At 37.6% G+C, this 21,691-nt stretch overlaps 1 protein-coding gene across 1 annotated transcript in view; it reads left to right on the top strand.

Annotated features, from left to right (window-relative positions):
- The window catches only part of TMEM62 (transmembrane protein 62), a 462,564-nt gene that overhangs the window by 143,567 nt on the left and 297,306 nt on the right, over positions 1–21,691 (top strand). The window contains exon 4 of the mRNA XM_044073516.1: positions 15,464–15,588. Coding sequence (XP_043929451.1) covers positions 15,464–15,588 — 125 coding nt within the window. The remainder of the gene's footprint in view (positions 1–15,463; positions 15,589–21,691) is intronic.

Raw genomic sequence — 21,691 nt, 5'->3', positions numbered from 1 at the left:
GGTTAACATTTAAGCTGATGAGTTTTCAATGATACCCGAGTGGGGTATTGTATCAAAGGCCTTCGCCAGATCGAGGTAGGCTGTATGGACTGCCTTTCCCTCATCAATGGCTTTGGTGACTGTTTCAAAAAGCTCAACCAAGTTTAGAAGGCATGATCTGCCTTTGACAAAGCCAAACTGGGATGGATCCAAAGTCTGCAAATTCCCTATGTCTTTATTTATGAGGTCCATTATGATCCTCTCCATGGCTTTGCAGATAAGGCTTGTCAAGCTAATGGGCGGTAATTTCCAGGGTCGGTGGAGGCACCGCCTTTGTGAAGTGGGACCACAGTTGCAGTCGCCACTCCTGGAGTGCGTATCCAGAGGTAAGACTATGATTAAACAGCTGTCCTAGCTGTGGGTTTAATTCCTCATTGAGTTCGTGGAGCACACAGCCGGGGACACCATCAGGTCCCATGGATGCTGTGTTTTTGCTTTGGAGAGAGCAGTTCTCACTTGGGCGTTGGAGATGTTTGGGGGCTGCAATCGCTTGGTATAGATATCTCTCCTTTTGGGGAGGGGAGAAGTTTGCACTGAACCTGTCAGCCAGTATGTTGGCAATGTCTGTAGGATCAGTAATCTTCACATCATTTTGAACTAGTTCTGAGCATATCTGGGAGTTTCCTCCCAGGTTTCTAACATAGCTAAAGAAGGCCTTATGATTGTCTTTCGAGTCTTTAGCTATTTTTCTCTCAAAATTTGCTTTGGATGATTTTATGAGAGCTCTTAGTTTTTACTTATAGTGATCAAGGGTGTCTTACCTTTTAAGGATTTTGCTCTATCTTGTAGTAGCTTCCTCCTTTTGTTGTAGAGTTTGTTTATGGCTGGGGTCCACCAGAGTGGACGCTTGCCTTTGGTACAAAGAGTCTTTGTTTTGCTTGGGATTGCCTTATCCATGCAGTCCTGCAGGTGCTGGTAGAAGGCATTTGTAAGTGATTCAGCGGCTTGAGTACTGTTTTCCGTCGGCTCGGGGCCTTAAAGGAGACCACACTAGTCTTTAGAAGTGTGAAGTCGGCTTCGAGAAGTTCTTTACTGTGGTCTTTTTATTTCAGGTGGGGTGGGATGAGGACCTCCAGCGAGATTAGTTTGTGATCTGATCTCACCAGTGAGGGGTATACTTCGGTGTTGAACATTGTGCTCCCATGTTCGTGATGATGAGATCAAGTATGTTTTCTCCTCTTGTGGGGATGGTGACTAGTTGTTCCATGGCATTTGAGTTTATGAATTCCAGGAACTTTTGGGCTAGGGTGTTTGGGCTTGAGTAGTGTTCCCAGTCTATATTAGGGTAATTGAAGTCACCTAGTATGATGGTGTTTGGTGATACATTTATCCCTCTAGTGTTTTCAGGAAGGCCATGTGAGGTTCCTGAGTTTGTGAGGGTGGCCTGTAACATGCTACAATTTGCAGAGCAGTCTTGCCTATGGTTAATTGCACCTGGATGGTCTCCGATGCATCGTGCGTTGCCACCAGTCTTGAGGTGTGGGTGTCTTTGATGAATATGGATACCCCCTCCTTTCTTGGTATTGTCCGGATTTTGGGGCCGGAACGCATGATAAGAGGTAAAACCTGATAGTGCTGGGGTGCTCTCAGGAGCCTTGAACCAGGTTTCTGTCACTGCACAGACATCGATGTTCTCCATACTGAGAAGGGCCTCGAGTCGTGCATTTTGAGATTTAGACTTCTGGCATTGAGCAGCATTACCCTTAGTTTTTTCCTTTTTTGTGTTCTAGGGTGGTAGGTTTAGAATTTGAGCCTTGCCTAAAAAAGGCACTATGGGGGTGGCAAGAGCCTTTGCCAATATCCGGAATCCCAGGGGTGACAGGTGCAAGCCGTCCCTTGCGAAGCAGCGTGGCTTGTCCAGCATGTCATCCCAGGCAGACAGACATTGGATCCCCTTTGAATGACACCAGAGTTTAAGCCAATTGTTAAAGCTGATCATCTTATCTCTGTATTGTGACGTCATTTGCATTCTCTGGGGAAGTACAGAGGATGAGTTGAGAATTCATTAGATATATTAATACCACCACTAGTTTTCTGCAATTCACGCATTCTGTGGATTCTCATGAATTGCATTATTTGGATATTACTCTGTACAAGGATTACACTTGCAACACTTTCCCGTCTAAGTTGCATCGTAAACCCACCTTTTCTAACTCGTTGTTGCATTATGAGAGTGCACATCCTCTTTACCAAAAAAGGGGAATAGTAAAAGGGCAGCTCATCAGAGCTAGTAGAATTTGTAGCATCTATGATGATTATAAATTAGAGGTGGAAGTTCTGCAAGCTTTATTCTTGGAGAGGGGTTACCCCCTGGAGCTTTTCAAGAGCTTGGCTGATGAGGTTGGTTCCCTAAGAGATATTGTTTACACACCTATTTTAGGGAAAGGAGTGGAAGTGGCAACAAGACCAGCTTTCAACACACCTGGTAATTTCAGGAACAGTTTTATTTATACATATTCCTCTAATTCAATAGAAATGGAAGAAATTGTAATGAATTATTGGCCGGTTCTTGCCCTTTATGAAGAATTTAGAGACCTTTTGCCCTCAAGACCCAGCTTTGTAAGGAAAAGGGGTGCGAATTTTAAGGAAATGTTTGAAAAGAAACAGAAAACTAAAAAGAAGGTCAAGCAACCAAGAATAGGCACATACAAGTGTGGAGCTTGTAGTCAATGTCATGCCATATTGAATGATAAATCCCTATACATCCCATCAAAAAAGTTTAGAATTCATGCAACAGGTTTTTATACCTGTGGTACCAAAGGGGTGGTATATTTTGGCTTTTGTATCACATGTAAAAGTTTCTATGTGGGAAAGACCGAAAGGGAGCTCAGAAAACGGATTTATGAGCATTTTTATGACATGACTAGAAAGAAGGAATCTAATGCCTTCTTCAAGCACTCCCTCAGTTGTTCAGAGGTTAATATAAAATTTTTAGTTCTTCAACAAGTGGAGTTAGATGCTAGGGGTGGTGACTGGGAATCAACCCTTGAGTACCGTGAACTCTTATGGCAGTTAAGGTTAGACGCAGGAAGGTCTCCTGGGCTTAATGGCACCATCAGTATTAAACCCATGCTGAAATTAAGAAGGGCAAGACTATAACTCTTTTTTCAATAGGCCACACCTTTTAATATTTGTTTTTATCAGACTAAAGTTTTAGGTTCTAGATCAGTTTTTGTTTTTTTGGGGGGATGTGCATTAGTAACAATCCAATAAATTTTGATTTTTTACATATGTTCTTTTTTAAGATGAGTTCTAAAGAAGTAAATTGATATTTATAAGAATTAAGGTGGCTGAATTTGCCATCTACAGATCTTATTGGTATGAACTTTTAATGGGGGGATTTCACTATTTTATATAATGGTCCCTATTTTGTTATTGAGTTAATATGCACTACATTTTAATAAGCCAATACTAACTAGGATGTAACACTTTTTATATTTTTAAATAATTAGTATTTTTTATTGGTGAATAATGTTTTAATCTACCTGTTTTTGATAAGCTTGTACATCTAACATATGGAAAATTGATTAGTGATCACTCTTCAGCTTATGAAGTACTTGTAAGTTATGTTTGTTTTAATATATGTATTAGATGCGCAAGTTTCCCTTTAAGAGGTTAATTACCAGCAGGTTTTTTCAAATTATGAAACGGCTGCCAAGGTATATAAGGTGCTTTATGTAACAAAATGGCATCACTTGATAAAGCTCAGAATTGTCTGAGTGAAAGCGGTTGTTGTTTAGGGTTTTTTTCTAAAAATAAAGGACGTTGATTTTTATTCAATACTTGCTGTCGCTCTACTTCCTGGTCTTGGATTATTCATACAAAAAGAAACTTCATCAAACTTCATAAAAATGTCCGCACCAAGCCTTCATCTTTATATACACCTCTTAAAACTGTCAGTCATTACAAAAGCATACTAAGGCACCCCCATTCCGTTCATGATTAAAAATGCCATAAAAAATCCTTTTTTTTTGCAGCAACTCTACATAAAATAAAATACATACATGTAGCACATTTATCTTTAAAAATGTCATGTGTATTCATTCAAATTTCAGTACTCAAGCAAGTCATCTCTCTAATGCTTTAAGTTTTAAAATGCTACTAATTGAAGCCTGCCCATTCAAACCCATGGGTGCTGGAACCATAGAGCCAGGGGGAGGGGGAACCCCCCCCCCACACTTTTACAGCTACAAGACCTGATGGGAAAAATTAATGAAGTGGAGTTTTCACACTAACTTGGATTCGCGTGTGGAAGTTAAACTAACTAAACTAGCTGTTCCTGTTCTCTTATTGCTCTGTGTTATAGGAGTTATGCTGCCACTGTTCCATTGGTGCTGCCAGAGTCATGCCGGTAAGGAGAGTTTTGTTATTTTATTTGCAGGAGTTATGCTGCTCCTCTGTGTGTGTGTGTGTGTGTGTGTGTGTGTGTGTGTGTGTGTGTGTGTGTGTGTGTGTGTGTGTGTGTGTGTGTAAAATGCCCCGGTTAGGTATACCTGGTGGTTAATGTTACTCAGGCTTGAACAAGAGCCTGAATTCTCTACCCATACCACCACTTGTGATTCAGGGAGTTGAGTCCATACCTCTCCACTGTAAAGATTTTCATAGAATATTTGGCTCATACTTTTGGTCTGTTCCTCTTAAAATTTGTGTTTTTCTAGCAAATCAGTGAGAACTGAATTCACTAAATAATGATAGCTTTTTAAGTTTCCGTTTTCCTATCTTTCAGGAAACACATGGTAACACAAAACACTTTATTTTAGCAACTTTCTAGGATTATGCAAGCAATATTTAAAATGTGTCCCTGGTTTTGCCCCCCCCCCCCCAAATAAATTTTGTTTTTTCCAGATTTCTTGTGCTGTAAAATTGAGATATTTAGTTGATTGTCAAGTAGATTTTACAAGGAGCTGAGAGCTTCGGTGGAAGAGAAGTTTAGTGCTACTTATGCTAAGTTGTTTGCATTGTTAGTAGCACAACAGGTAGTATAGTTGCTTTTGATGCAGAAGGCTATGGGTTCTACTCCCACAGTATGCAGATGGATCACTGATACTGTACTGTGTTGTACTTTAATGGGAGTGGATGCTGCAGTCTTATGAATGTCCTCCTTTGGAGGAGTTACCTAGTAACTATGAACCCATTATCAGTTTGCCATCCATTCCCCATTGCAAAATTACTAGCTTATTTTTTGATGTAGCATAGACAATTTATTCTTCAAGGGCAACAGGCACTTTATTTGTAGATGAAACAATGAAGTATAAAGTTGTTTGCTAGCAGCAACCTCTTCATTAGTTACAGATCCCTTTAATGTGGAATTATTTAGATGACTTACTTCTGCAGATATTTTCCATATTTACTGATATTGGTCGATTGTAATGACAGAAGTTTGAGTGGCCTTTTATGGTTGAAATTTCCTGAAATGGGTAGTTTTGTCATTATTGGCTCATACATTTTGTCTTATTGCTTACTAGAAGACTGTTCCAAACTACAAATTTAAAACATATTCTAACAAGTGGTGCTGTATTATACAAAGAATATAATTTAATACAGTCAGGTTAATACAATCAGGAAGGTGAATCAAAGAACGTATACATGTATGCTTGCTCACAGGATGCAGGAGATCAAAACAGTGAAGAGACCAGTCACCAATGGAGTCCCCCAGGATTTGGTGCTGAGACTTTTTCTGTTTGGTATATACATCTCAAAAGTAAAAGGAAATACCAAAGGGCTTTGCCCGACTAAGTTTGAGATGACTGCAAGCTAGTAGAACTTATTGTGTCCCCAAATAACTTGACCGTCCTGCAGGAAGGTTTGTCCCAAACAATAACTGGTGCCAGAATCATGAATTGAAACTAAACTCTAAGAAATACATTATTGTATCCTTTGGGAAGTCATCTACTTCGGCGGACTGCCAAATTGACAGTGCCCTCTGAGAACTGACCCAGTTGTTTAGCATTTGGGAACTTGTTTGTACAGTGACCTAACTTTTGATCAACTTGTGCCCAGAGTCATAAGAAATTCTTTCTGTATTGCACAGTTTATAAACAAATTGTGATTAGATCTAGAGATGTTATTGTTCCCCTTTACAAAATCCTCATTAGGTCAATCATTTTCTATAATGTCCACTTTGGCATGTATCTGTCCAGACCCATGCAATAATTGGAATACCCACAGAGATACCTTACTAAAAGGATGCAAGTCCTAACCAATAGGTCTTGCATGGACCACCTCAAAGATTTATCACTGTACTCAGTATCCTACAGAGTGCTTAGAGGTGACATGTCTGTGGCATACAAGGCATCCTCTGACCTAATACAGATGGACCTACTGAACATCAGCAAGTCAAATGGCATCAGAAATACTCAGTCCAGGTATCTAAACTGAATGTTGTAGAGAGAGAGAGATATATCCAGAACAGACTATCCATTCAAGTAAAACAAAGCTCATTCCTGTCCAGATTCAAATGCAACTTGGATCTAAGGATAGGTAATAGAAACTGTAATCCAGGATTGCCCCTCTTGCCATTAATGGATAGAGGCAGTTTCTAAGTGTTGCATCCCTTACATGGATCCCCTCAAATTATCTATAGTATGATCACATTTATTCTCATTAGGGCTAATATACAATTATCAGCCATGGGATAGGTAAGACCAATCAGGAAATGTTAATTCAAGCACCAAAATGGAAATTGGCTAAGCTTAAAATGTTCTCCAAGTGAACCTATGTTGTAGTAGTAAATGGTTTTAAAAAATTGCCCGTTTTAGATCACTAAGTGCCCCTGTCACCCACCGCCCCCTCAGTCTTCAACAGCATATAGCATTCAAGCATAGCTGCCAGATCAATTCATGTCTTTCTAATAATAAAGACCACACTCCACCCCTTTCATTTAGCTGTAAAGTTTCTAGTACTACAAATTTAAAACAATGTCCTTTATTTTCTGCACAGTGTTTTGACAGGGCATTTGTCTCGTTGTTAAGTTTAATATCTCTCAGATGTTCATATATATATGTGCCTTAAGCTTCCTGTCAGTTTTATGTATATAAAAGCATGCACAACAGCAGCATAAAGGCACAATACACCACCCTTTCTGACGAACAAGAATAATTTACTTGCAGTTTCACCTTATACCCATTATTGGTTACCTCTGAAGCCTCTACTGATGAACAACATGAGCAAAACCCACCCTTTTTCATAGTACCATTGGTTTGTGAAACTACCTGTTTCTCAAACACATTTTTCAGATTCATCCCCTTCCTGTCAACAATAATAGGTTTATCAGTAATAAAATTCCTTAAATCCTTGTCAGATTTTAAGATTTGCCAGTTTTTCATCAGTATATTAGTTATTTACCTACTATTAACACAATATGTGGTGATGAAAGAATTCTTATACTCCACATCAGTACTTTTTTCATTATTACTAAAACTGCCCACAGGGACCAAATCCATATTATCAGTTGACAAAATTCCTTCCAGGCCTGTAGGGTTTGTATCATTTGAATAAACTGGTACCTCTCTTACAATACAAAGTTTTGTTTTTGCAGTCTGTGAATGACTGAATCAAACTGCTTTCTTTTCCCGGAGGCAGCTGGACTCTTCCATTTTGTGAACGGGTGTTCTTGGCTTTTGTATTTTGTTTGTTCTACTTTCTTCATTTTGTTTGTGGATATGGCAACCAATTCACTTGTGGAAGGGTCCCAAAATTTATTTTGACAGGATTTTGGGAATTCAATTGGTGATTTGACTTTGTTGATTCAACAATTATCCCAGTATCAAGAAAGGAGTTTAACAAAGCGTACATCCCTCTATTTCTGAAAATGGTTATTTGATAATACAGAACAGGAATGAAGTGAACAGGACTGTTTCTTCGCAAATTAATGTGAGTAATTCAGAGTTACACAGACATTTTGCAAATATTCCACCCCTGAACTGTGAACAGGTCAGTAATGAACAGAATAGACAATTAGCTGAAAGAACTGCTCAGCAAAATGCTGTACCTGTGTTAAGTGAACAGAATAGGCTATTAACTGAAAGGACGGCTCAGCAAAATGCTGTTCCTATGTTATGTGAATGGTTGCGTCAGTGTACATTGTTGTCTGACCAACATATAATGGGTGCTACTGATTTCTCAGACAAACTTTTTGAACTAGATCATTTATTGTTAAAAATTTAAAAAATTGCAGTTAGATAATGCATAATTTTTGGAATTTATTAAACTGAATCTTCTACCTAAAGGTTTGCACATGTGGCGCTTTCCTACTGGTTTAATAGCGGATTCATTGTTTCATAAAAGCTGTTACAGTTATTTGATAAACAAGGGATTGAATATATGCACTTAGTGGTCAAACACAATGAATTACTAATTGATGCACTGACGAGTCATGTGACTCAGCTGGATAATATGATTGTGCAAAGTTCTCAGTTTAAAACTAATGAATATGAGTATACCCGTATGTTTAAGAGTATAGAACAACAACTGAATGTAATTAAGAATAAGAAAATACAGAAATTGGTGAGAGATCAGAAAACATATAAAGAGAAAACTGCCCCCACCCCCCTTCACAGGAATGGGAGAACAGATATGATGTTCCTGGGCCTAATACATCTAGAGAAAATGATGAGGAGAGGGAACCTGTAACTAGGTTCATAGGTTCATAGGTTTATACTAGGCTATCTGCCCTAAGGCATTTATAAGCCTAGCCCAAAGTTTTGTGGCTTACGCCACCCCTTATATGAAAAAAATACTGTGCCCATTAGTTTGTTGTGCCTCTGTCCAGCAGTGACACAGAGATGATTCCCGGGGTAAACCTACGATCTCCCATCCACAGGTCAAGATTTCTCTTGAACAGAGCCAGCGAGGTGCTCTGCCTCACATGGACTGGGATTTTATTCCACAGCATAGGGAGTCTCTGAGTGATAAATCTATCCCTCCAGCACATCCTATTTATATCCGTGCTAAGGTTTAAGTCGCTTGCTCTAGTGGTTCTGGTGGATTTGGATTTTTTGAGGTGGAGCATGTCCATTAATTCCGGGTTGGACATGGCCTTGTATGTCAGGCACAGGTCACCTCTGAGCAGACGGTATGCGACTGAATAGAGCTGGAGTTTTGGATGATGATGATGATGATGATGATTTTTTTAGAGACAGAGGGATAACCTCTTCCCAGATGTTCTGAACGTCTGATGAATTTACAGCAGAAGCATAGTTACCCTGCCCCTCAATCAAATACACGTTATCAGAACAATCCACCCCACTGAGGGGGTATCAAGGCCAGGAGAGGGAACACCAGAGCTAGGTTTTAGAGTTGATAGTACCAGCTATGGGTGATGGATATGTCTTGCCATCTGTTAAAATAACCTCAAATAGTGATGAAGACTTTAAAATTTATAATTATTCATTAGTACTAATTGATAAGGTTTGTATTGATTTATTTGCAAAGGGCCTCACAGTTGTGCCTAGTAAGAAGATGGATTTGTCAGGTGTATTAATTGATTTGAGACTTTTTGTGAAGAAACTCAGTTTGAGTTTTTCTGTTTCAGGATGTGAGATCAATTACAAAACTATTTAGTATTTCAAGCACTTATAACCCCCCGATCCATTACACCCTTGAATTGTTTGAAAGATTGTTTGAACTCGACATATGTAGTATTTGTATGTATGGGAATTATATAGAAAATAATATTACTCAGGCTGAGAAGCTAGAGCTGAAAAGACTTAGTGGTGAGAAATCTATACGAATTATGAAACCTGATAAGGGAGGGGTGGGGTGGTGATAATCAGTAAAGTGGATTATAATGGTAAGATGAAAGAAATTTTAGCAACTGAAACATATGAGCCTAGCTCTTTAATCAGTTGAATGGTGCTTATAGGGCAATAAAAGGGCCTTGCAGGATTTATTCATCGAGGGCAGTATCTCCATTGAGGAACTGAACTTTTTGGATGTCCCTTTTCCTAGGATCCCAACAATTTTTGGGTTGCCTAAGTTGCATAAAAATATCCACCAGCCACCAGTGCATCCAATAGTAAATGCAAGCGAGTCTATCACGTATCCCATAGCCAAATTTATTGACATTAAATTGAAGGATTTGGTGATGAAGGAACCAGGGAATTCTTGAACAAAATAAATAGAATTCATTTCAAGACTGAATTTGTTTTCATCACTGTGGATATTAAGGATTTATATTATGTGATTCCACATGATGTAGGAATCAAATGGTTTTGTGAGTATTTAGTGGAAAAAGGTGTTCCACAGACACAAATTAATGTTTTGGAATAATTGTTGGAGATGGTCCTGCTTAATAACTACATCAAATGTGAGAATTAATTTTATATACAACGTGAAGGGGTGGCTATGGGGGTGTATATGCAAATATTGTAATGTTATGTTGGGAACGTACGTTTTGGTTTAATTCAAGGTTCCATCAATACTGTCATCTTTATACAAGTTTTTTGGATGACATGTTTTTTTTATTTGGGATGGCCCTAAAGAAGTAATTCCTCAATTTTTGGATTGTATTAATAGTACAACATCTTTTTTTGAAATTTACACATGCAATAGGTGAGGAAGAAATTGCATTCCTGGATGTGTTTTTATCAGAGTGAATAATAGATTTGTTTCTAGGATTTTTAGAAAAGAAACATACTCAAACACTTTACTACATTTTACTAGTGCACACCCCTTTAAGCAAAAGTGGGCTGTGGTGAAGGGTCAGTTTGTCAGGGCAGCAAGAATGGTGTCCACTATGGAATTTTTCTTGGATGAATGTGACCTTCTGAAAGGTATGTTTCTTAAGTGTGGCTATCCCTGCTCCCTAATAGATGAAATTATGCTGGAGGTCCTGAGTAAAAGAGAAAGGGGACATTTTGCATCCACTTTAAGAGAGGTACCAGTTTATTCAAATTATATAAACCCTATAGGCCTGAAAGGAATTTTGTCAACTGATAATATGGATTTGGTCCCTGTGGGCAGTTTTAGTAATAATGAAAAAAGTACTGATGTGGAGTATAAGAATTCTTTCATCACCACATATTGTGTTAATAGTAGGCAAATAACTAATATACTGATGAAAGACTGGTAAATCTTAAAATGTGACAAGGATTTAAGGGATTTTATTACTGAAAAATCTATTGTTTACAAGAAAGGGATGAATCTGAAAAATGTGTTTGAGAAACAAGTGATTTCACAAACCAGTGGTACTATGAAAACGTGTGGGTTTTGCTCATATTGTTCATCAGTATTAGAGGCTTCAGAGGTAACCATTAATGGGTATAAGGTGAAACTGCAAGCAAAATATTCTTGTTTGTCAGAAGGGGTGGTGTATTGTGCCTTATGCTGCTGCTGTTGTGCATGTTTTTATATAGATAAAACTGACAGGAAGCTTAAGTCATGTATATATGAACATCTGAGAGATATTAAACTTAAAAAAGAGACAAATGCCCTGTCAAAACATTGTGCAGAAAATGAAGGACATTGTTTTAAATTTATAGTACTAGAAACTTTACAGCTAAATGAAAGGGGTGGAGTGTGGTCTTTATTATTAGAAACACATGACTTGATCTGGCAGATACGCTTAAATGCTATATGCTGACCAGTTTTGAATGGGCATGCTTCAATTAGTATTTTAAAACTTAAAGCATTAGAGGGATGAGTTGATTGAGTATTGAAATGTGAATGAATGCATATGGAATTTTTAAAGATAAATGTGCTATATGTATATGTATATATTTTATTTTATGTAGAGTTGCTGTAAAAAAAATTTTTATGGCATTTTTAATCATGAATGGAATGTGGTGGGTGTCTTAGAATGCTTTTGTAATGATTGACAGTTTTAAGGGGTATATATAAAGGTGAAGGTTTGGTGCTGACATTTTTATGTGATGAAGTTTCTTTTTCTATGAAACGAAAGCGTTTAGCATTTTTTTTATGAATAGGTAGTGATTTGTACTTGCCAAGGTCAATGTGGATTTGTTCAGATATAACAATGTTTTTGCAGTCTGTTTCTAAAAGGAGTGATTGAATCAAACTTTCTTTTCCTGGAGGCAGCTGGACTCTTCCATTTTGTGAACGGGTGTTCTTGGTTTTAGTAAAAAAAATGTATTATAGAAGCCATGTCTAGAAGTTATCCCCTTATTTGTTTGACTCCCACAGCATTGACTGCAGGTGGTTAAAAACTAATTTGATTGAAAGATCATTTTGGCGAATTACAATTTGAAGAAAATATTATACAGTGAAACATACCAAGAAGAAACAACTCCCAGTGTGGTTTCAGTTTGTGTACTGACAGTGATTCACTCTGTGTGGTCTTATACTTTTTCTTTACATATATGCTACTATGAAGTTAGTGTATTTAAGTAAGGTGGTATAAACAAAAAGCCCTACCCACTGGGGCTTGCACCTTTGCAATTTTTTCATGTACTTTTCATTGTATGTCATATTTTACTAATTATAATTCACAAAAATGAGTTTTCAATCAAATTAATTTTCAACCATTAACTTTTGCCAAGTAATATAGACTGTGGAAGACATGGAAGAGGATGCTACAACAGACAAACAGTTAATTGGGGCACTGCAAATTAATAAAATATAATCCCTGGCTACCTTACCTTCTGCAATGTTGGATGCCATTACAAACACAAATTTTTGAAAGAGCTTTCAGACACTTTTTAAAAACAAGTATTTCTTCTGGTTATTAAGACACCCTGTATGCAGAGACTTGTCTGCATACCCCATGTTTATTATGGACTGCTTTATTTTTTTTGTACCACTTGGTAAGGCTGATATCCCCTTGTAGTAGCCTCTTTTGGCATATGTGCACATCAGATACTTGTGCATTATATCACATTTATCTGTTATGCAGTTGGCAAGAAGTACATATGGCAGGTGAGCTAGCATGTGGATATAATGCATATGAATTTGGCAGTGAATGCAGGAAGAATTGTTCACTTCAAGGAGAAACAGAATACTTAGGAAGCAGCACTGCGGTTTGTCCTGCCTGCTGCTCTGAGGTGAATTGGAGACTGATGAATAGTAGACGTATTGTGTAAGTGTGTAGAAGATCTTCATGGAAAAAATACATTATTTGTGCAGGCGATCATTTCTTGCTCAAAACTTGTATTATATTAGATGTATCTGGAATTTTAATGGTGGCAACAATTGTCCACTTTATGGGAATATGATCCTGTCAACAGACATTTTCACAGGGTCATCTGTCAGGTCTCGCACCTTTCTGGTGTGTTTCAGAACAAATACTGTTCCTTCTGTCAAAGGAGGGCAAGTAACACATATTCATTTCCTCTGTGCTTTCTTTCTATTCATCCATTCCTTGGAACAGCAAGATTGTATTGCATTAAACTATTCACTATAGCTGATAAGTAGCAAAGTTTTCCCATGTAAATTTTCTGTATGGTTAGAACTTTCAGTAACCGACTGGCTCATTAATTGTGACCACCTCAGTGACTGAATGGAAAAACAAGAAAGCTTTTTTATTTCTAACTTCTAACTTTTTAGAACATGGAGAATTTGTGAAATTTCATCTTTAATTTGAAGAAATTAAAATTCTGTACGTAAAACAACAGAAACATGAGGTAGACGTGTGTGATATATTTTTAAATAACAACTGTGTCAGAATGTTATTTGCTTGTGTCCATCTGTGATCACATCACTGTGAATCACAGCAAAAATTTGCCATTGTGATTGATGTGGCAGACTGTCACTGATATAGTCACTTCTAATTGTTTTGGTAACAAGGATGCCACATTTTCAGTAAGGCTTGGGGAGAAAAAGAGATGTGATGGGGAATTGGAAATATATTTTTTGGGGACTGTAATGAGTTGGTAGGCTTTAAAAATTCCCTACAAACTACGCTGTTAGAAATACTGGGTGAGAAAATTAGTTTAAGGAAATGAGTTTTGAGCTGTGATACAGAACTGGAATTGCCTAGACATAGCAAGGTCTTGCTGAGTTTATTTCTGGTTGCTGACAAAAAAGTAATTACTAGAAAATGGAAATCGAAGATTAAACCAACCGTACTAGAACTGATGAATATAGTAACAGAGGTAAAAGAACTGGAAGTAAGATCTTTAGAAAAAGTTAGGAGTAAGTTACATAGAAACAATGGGAATTATGGGACAGTATATGCAAAATAATGTTTTTGAGGAGAAATGAGGTTTAAGGGAAGACAGGAATTGAATAAGCCATGCAATGTTTGACAGTGACTATATAGAAGATTATATACGATGAATAATGTTTGTAAGTGAAAATATGTCAATGTGGTATTTTTTCATTTATGTAAATTTATGATTGCCTATGTCATAAATGATACATCAATGAAGGTGTTTCTTATTTAAAAAATAGACCCAGGGAGAAAAATTCCAGTTTATGTCAGTTGCAGAATACATTTCTGGAATGTAGGATATAATGCAGAAAACTGCTGCAGTGATGTTTTTGAAAAATCATCGTTGGGTATATATATATTGAAACATGGAGTAAAATGTATTGTGTGCATATTATTTTGAAAGACTGGAAGGAGTATTTAGATTGGTGGTTAAAACTGTCTGCATAGTAGATTAGGCGGTAGGAAATTCAGTTTATCTGAAGAGTGCAGTCAGTTAATATAGGAAAAGTTGCAGTATTTCTACAGATTTCCAGTTTAACCAGCAAGTACAAGACCAATTAATTAAGTACCAGTTTTAATTAACTAAACAACTTCAGCTAACAGTTTTTTACACTTCTGTGGCAACTTATATGAACTAAGATTGCGTTAGATGAGATTCTGTTTTTTGCATAATTGTTATGCCACAGTCTAATTAACATGTTACTGGGCCTTACTATAGTGCATATAGGCTACCATGGCCATGCTCTGAAATGATCCTGAGACTGCAGAAATAAACTAGGTGAGCAAGTCACAGGAAAGTGGGAACTTGTGCTGAATGCACAAGTCAGCACCAAAATACAAAGTATTATTTTGTACTTTTCAAAATTTTTAAATATATCTCCTGAAGAAGTTGCAGTTAAAGCACTAATATTCATGCCTTTCAACAAACCTGCACTACAGTGATAAACACTTTATTTAACTTTTGCCTATGAACCAATTCAGAAAGTTATAAAGAGTATGCATTTCTGCACAAAAATCAAAATGTTGTTTCCTTTCTGAATTACTCTGTGTCACCATTTCACAGCTTGTTCTGCTATTTGAAAGCTAACTTAGCAATCTTTACCATCAGTATGATGATATGTTCTTAAGGCTCAATTAAGATACTGTTTAAAATAAACAAAATCAGTGTTTAAAATAAATGAAATCAAGACGTAAATAAAATGTGATATAAACAAGAGAGAGAGAAAGGCGGTGAATGGGAGGGCAGAATTTACTGCAGGCTAATTTAAATGGTTGGGGAATGTGGATGTTTGACTGTTTTTTTTTTTTTTTAAATAGACCGGGGTGACTGAGCTAGCCGCATTAGCTGAAGAAAGCCACCACAGCAACCAGTCGATATGGTTTGGGCATTATACCACTTCCACAATCATCTCTGCTGCTCCTGGTATAAGACAAGTGATGAGGTACTTAATCAGGCATTTATTGTCTTTATTTAGATGTGAAATAAGGAATTATTCTATTTAAATGTCTTATACATATTCAGCAGTCTGGCGTGCTTACATAATGACAGGTAGCATCTGCTAAGTTCTGCTTTATCCTTTATAATTATTTTTAGTAAGCGAAGACTTAGAAGTTACATGCTGTGCCTATTAAGTGACTCACTGGCAATTTATTTTTATACAGTCTTATAGGGCAGAAACTTGGGCAGACTGCATCATAGAATATTATGAACAGATGCTGCTGGAGAAGGAGTTGATAATTCTACAAGGATAGCACAGCTGTTGAGGGGGGTGGGGTGGGGACTTTATGTATGGCAGCTTGCTAAAGGACAGCAAGAATGTGTTGCTCCCCCTTACAAAGAAATAAAAAAAAAATACTAAATAGTAAAGTAAAGGAAAAAAGGAGCTGGAAAGAAAGGCCTGGTGGGTATAGAAAGATCAGACTAGTATGAATGTGATGAAAAAAATAAGAAAAAAAAACTCAACAAAGGTGGAAAAGAGAAGAGACAATATGGGGATGTAGAGAAACGAGGATAACTGGGAAGAGCAAGTGACAGTAAGCACAATTTGGCACCAATTAAGAGAAATGAAGCATGTGTTACAAGAAAGGGTGAACAATCAACAAAAAAATAAATTAAGTGGACAGCACGTTGAACAAGCCTGCTACAGCTATAAAACTTACATTAGATGAAATTGTACAGATAAAAGCGTGCTTAGAATCAGTGGAGGCTAGATTGGAATAGGGAGAGGCTAAAATTACAGATTTAGGAGTTTGATCAAGAAGAAAGAAATTGAAAGGTGTACAGATACCAGAGAAAAAGGAAGGAGTGGTCTGTAAGATGGATGCAGCCAAATGACTAAGTCAATGAGCCAGTACACTAGCAGTGGACATACAAATAGAAAGGACTCATTGGACCACATGGAGCCCAGAGGAAGGAGAGAGGGAGAGGCCTTGACCCATCATTGTGAGGCTTCACTCCTATGAAATAATAGAGAAAATCCTGCAAGACATCTGGCAACCAGGAAAGAAAATAGTACTTGATGACCACATTGGTATTCCTGGATAGTGATTATTCCTTGGAGACAAGAAGACAAAATGCTTTTTCACCACTGATAAAAATGTGTAAGATCAGATGTTTTCATTGGCAACTCGTTTACCCTACAAGTTTGAAAATATGTATGCACAGTCAGGCATGCACATTTCAGGAGCCAGAGGCAGCACTTGAGTGACTTCAAAAGCAGGTGAAGCAGAGGGGTTGACAGAAAAAAGATGGCCCATGGTACAGCTGAAGTGGCTCCCAAAAAAAGGCGGGTCATTTAAAGAAAGAAAATGGCCACATATATCAGCTAGGCAAAAAAAAACTGCGTGAGTAATAACAATGGATTGCGCAGTAGTATAGTAATAAAAAGTATTCAAAATAGACATAAAAATCGTAAAAGGAGAGGAAAGGGGAATAAGAAAATTTAAGGAAGTCAGAAAAAGGGAAGAAAGCTAGGAATTCAAGTGTGAGAGAAGATCGAAGGGAGTCTGAGAGTGTATGATCTATGGATTGCTAAGAAAATTAGCAAAACGAGCAGGCTCAAGGTTAGAAGTAAAAAGAGTAAAAAATAAAAGGGGAGGGTACACAGCTCAACTGCAATGCAACAACTGCTTAAGATGGCAGGAAAGGGGTGAGAGCAAGTCGCTAATAAGCAAAGTGTCTTTGGGACTGACTGCAGGGAAGTTAAATATGTAAATATGTACATAGGAAAAGGGGGAGGGGGAGTTATAACATGTTAAATGCAAAGTGGGGAAGTAGGATACACAAGGAAACCTTCTACAGAGAGAAGGCAAGATTAGAAGGAGGGATTTACATAATAAAGTTGCAGTAGCTGAAAGAAGCATGTTATAAAGGAAGATTGAAGTGGGAGATACGGAACTGAAGAAAAGTGGTATAAAAAGTGGATGTGAGAGTAAGAGATATATACCACTAAAAATGAAGTGTGGTTTGAAGATGGCTACTTTGAATGTCAGTGGATTAATAAACAGTATAAAACGAAATAGTGATGAAGTTTATAGAGAGGGAAACACCAAATAGTTGTCCTGCAGGAAACATACCTAAGAGACGATGAAGTAAAATATTTAAATAGGGTGAGGATACTAAGTGTGGAAGCAAGTACATCATGGAATAATAAAAGTAGTAGGGGGCAGTGGTTTTAATACATCTTAGATAAAACGTACAAGTTATTGATAACCTAGAAGACTCTGAAGGAATGTTTGCAAGCATAAAAGGTAATCTAGGTGGAGAAACCATCACAATAGTATCTGTCTATTTGCCACCACAGCCATTGATAGAAAGGATATGAGAGATGCTGTCATGAGTAATTTATTTTTAAGAAGGGGTTTGTATTACACTGAGTAACTGCAATGTGGTGAGTAGGAAAACAGATTTAGATAAGGGACCTAGGAGCAGAAGCATCTTCCTTGGAACAGGTTGTCCAGTTTATATATCACTGTCTCCACTCTCCTTCCACAAACTTCTGACCACCCATTAAAGGTAAACACAACTTTACTAAATCTAAGTCCGACTTTCTCAACCATGTTAATGTAATACATTCCCACTATAAACTTCTATAGAGTTCATCACCAGCCACACTTAAATAAATCCACTAATAAGCAACACATCATTCTCAACCCCTTAACCTTTCCATATGCATTCCCTGATCATCTCCAGACATCAGACTCCTGCCACTTACTTTCAGAACTCCTTTTCTACCCTCCACAATGCTTCTCCATTTCGCCATCTTACGTCGGCCTTTTAACCAACTACACTATTCCATCAGTAACCTGATATCTTCTGACATCTCTCTATCTACAATTTACTTGCCTACCGCAAAGCCCTGCAATCACTCACTTGAACCCCAAGACCTTCCCCAGCTGTTTACACAGTCCATTCTCCACCTACCACTCGCATGCAACTCAGCTGCACACTCCCTTTATCTCATCTCTCCAGATCTACCAAATCCCAGCAACTCCACCTCAGACTTCCTAAACACCTCAATAAATTCACCCCTATCTTGCTCATACTCCTTCTCAGAGCAAATATTGAATCCAGTCCAGGTCCCTCCCATCCCATAACACCCGTAACTTTTCCCAACACGTCCACATTCTCCTGTGTATTAATTTATTAATGTCCAAAGCATCCCTAATAAACTTGAAAAGATAAACCTTTTCCTGACAACCCACTCACCCGATATTACAGCTGTCACTGAAGCATGGCTCAAACAAAATAATCCTATTTTCAGCATCTATTTCCCTCCTACAAATACTTCCAAGACAGAAGACCTGGCAGTAGAGAGGGTGGAGGTACTCTTATTCTTTATAAAAACAACCTTAAACCAACTGTCATTGCTCAAGCAAATTCCTCTGATACTGAACCCAACAGGATCCTTCTAAAACCTCCCTCCTGGAAGAACAGACACCATCTGTTAGCAGCTGTCTGCCTTCCTCCTCCAGCCTGTCTTAACAAATTTAAATCCCTTTTTCTTAGTATCACCTCAGCTGCCCTAAACTATAAAAATGCTGTTGTAGAAGTCTGTGCTGAGACAAAGTGCTAAATAAGGATGTGTAGTTCAGTTTCTTCATCCTTCTGTTGTTGGTGGTTTTTGTATTTTTATTAAGTTTGTATTTCCATCTTGGGATGTTCTAGTGTTTTGCAAGTTAACTAGCTCTGCCAGGTAAACCCAAACATTTCTGCCAGGATGCTTCTCACAGGCTGAAAATCAGTAGATCCCACTTCTACCCCATCAACATCCAGACATCTCAAGGCCAACTCTCAACCTCTGACTTTCTGAAGAAATTTGGCCACCTGCCTAGTACCTCAACCTGTACCTCTCTCCTCAACTCAACCAACCCCCCTCACTTTTATCCCCTTTTTCTATTTTAAGAAATTACACACACAGACTTTGACCTCCTACTAGAAAACATACCCCTGAATGCACCCCATCATGCAGATGACCTTCTCCCTTTGTTTATACGACTTTGCAATTTACCAACATCTATTCAGTATATTTATAACCTCTGCTTAACTCAAAGTATATCAGATGTATGTAAACTTCTCTTGTTAAACCCCTTCCCAAACATCCTCAGCCACAAAATGCCACCCACTTCCGCCGTATCTCCATCCTTCCAGTACTTGGGAAAATACTTGAAAAACTAATCTACAACCAACCATCCACTTACATCTAATAGTACCGCCTTCTCACTCTTAAACAGCATAGAGTCTGGACTGGCTGGAACACAATGACAGTACTTTGGTCACTTACAGATGAGATCCTTCTCAACACGAATAAAGGAAGCATTTCGAGAGCACTCTTCATTGCTCTTACCAAGGCTTTTGATCTTGTTGACCATTTCCCTCTCCTTTACTCTCTCCAAAAAATCAGGGTTAGCCTCAACACTGTCATCTGGTTCCAGCATTTCTTAACAAATAGGTATTTCACAGTCAAAATAGGCTCATCCCTGTCACCTCCAGCACCCGTTACTAGAGAAGTGTCCCAGGGATCCATACTCACCGCTCTTTTGTTTTCAGTCTTTATTAACAAACTACCCTCTGATCTCCCTAACCTTCCTATCACTCTTTATACAGATTACATGGTTATTCTTTGATTTAGTCCCTCACGTTCAACTCTTCAAACCCAACTTCAGTCTGACCTCTATTCCTTTAATTCTTGGCATAACCATAAACCATCCTAAACCCTTCCAAAACACAAAGTATGATATTTGGAATCACATAAAATCTGAAAAAAATCCTAAAAATCTCTACAACGCAGATTTCAGTGGTTCGCATTAGATACTTAGGTTTATGGCTAGAATTAACTTCCGACGCCATATTGGAAACACTAGGAAAATGATCAGTTCTCCTTTATTCTGGTCTTGGAAAATATCTCCCTTTCTCTTCACACCAGCTAGAGCTGCAATAGACACAGGAATTCTCCTTGTTCAACCTGAATATGGGCTCCCCATCATAGCCACAGCCTTTAAAAAAAACTCATGAACTCTACAGTCCATTGAAAACAAAATCTGCTGATTCATTCCTATCTCCCCCCACCCCCTATGTGTGGGACATCCTCAGAGTGAAAAATAGACGTACACAAGGTTAAAAATCTCAACAATGCAGATCTCAATGGTTCCCATATTTTTAGACATGTTGAAACATAGGGGCACCTCCTTGAAACAATAAGCATTAATTGCTCAATATCATAATTGCTAATTTTCCAGTTTCTAGTACTTAGGAATTTTTAAACAATTTAAACAAAATTTTTTATTCATACTTTTTGTAATTATTTAAATCATGGCAATTATCAATGAATAGTAAGGAATTCATTTAATGTTTCTTATTCCTGTTTTATTTTAACTGTTGGCGTTTTTCTTGGGTTGAACATATTCATTATATTACAATTTAACACATTGTGATAGGTTTTTATGCTGTCATGTAACTTTTTAGTGAGTTATATGTACGCTTATTTGAGCCCAGTGTTTCTTTTGCCTGGTTGTGATTGGTTAAAGGCACATTTAAATGCTGTCACCTTGTTTACATTTACTTTTCACTCTGAGAAAATCCCACACGAGAGGGACAAAAGTGCTTAGTGAGAATAGTTTTTAGTTGTGAACATTAAATTTACAACTTTTTATTTCAATATTATGACCTCTTTTTTTTCGATAAACACCTTTATTAAATTATCACATATGACATAGGCAATCTTACATTTATATAAATGAAAAACAAACAACATTGACACCACTTTAGTTGCAAAATTATACATCACAGACACTATTGAAACAACTGTATTTGAAAACATTATACATCACTTATAATCTATCCAGTCATTGTCAGTTAAGCTTGATATATGGTACATTCAAATCCTGCCTCTTAAACTTTGTTCCTTCTCTGCATTTATTGTTCCTACAATTCCCATTTTTTCTATGTAGTTTGCTTATTTTTGAAGATCCCAATTTCAGTTGTTTTATCTGTTAACGTCTTATCTTTACTGTATTCCCTATTTCTAGTAAAGTTATTCTAGACTT

This window comes from Protopterus annectens, chromosome 6.part0, assembly GCF_019279795.1.
Source record: "Protopterus annectens isolate FY-2018-M chromosome 6.part0, PAN1.0, whole genome shotgun sequence".
Taxonomy (NCBI): Eukaryota; Metazoa; Chordata; order Ceratodontiformes; family Protopteridae; genus Protopterus; species Protopterus annectens.
This window is presented reverse-complemented; position numbering and strand designations above follow the sequence as displayed.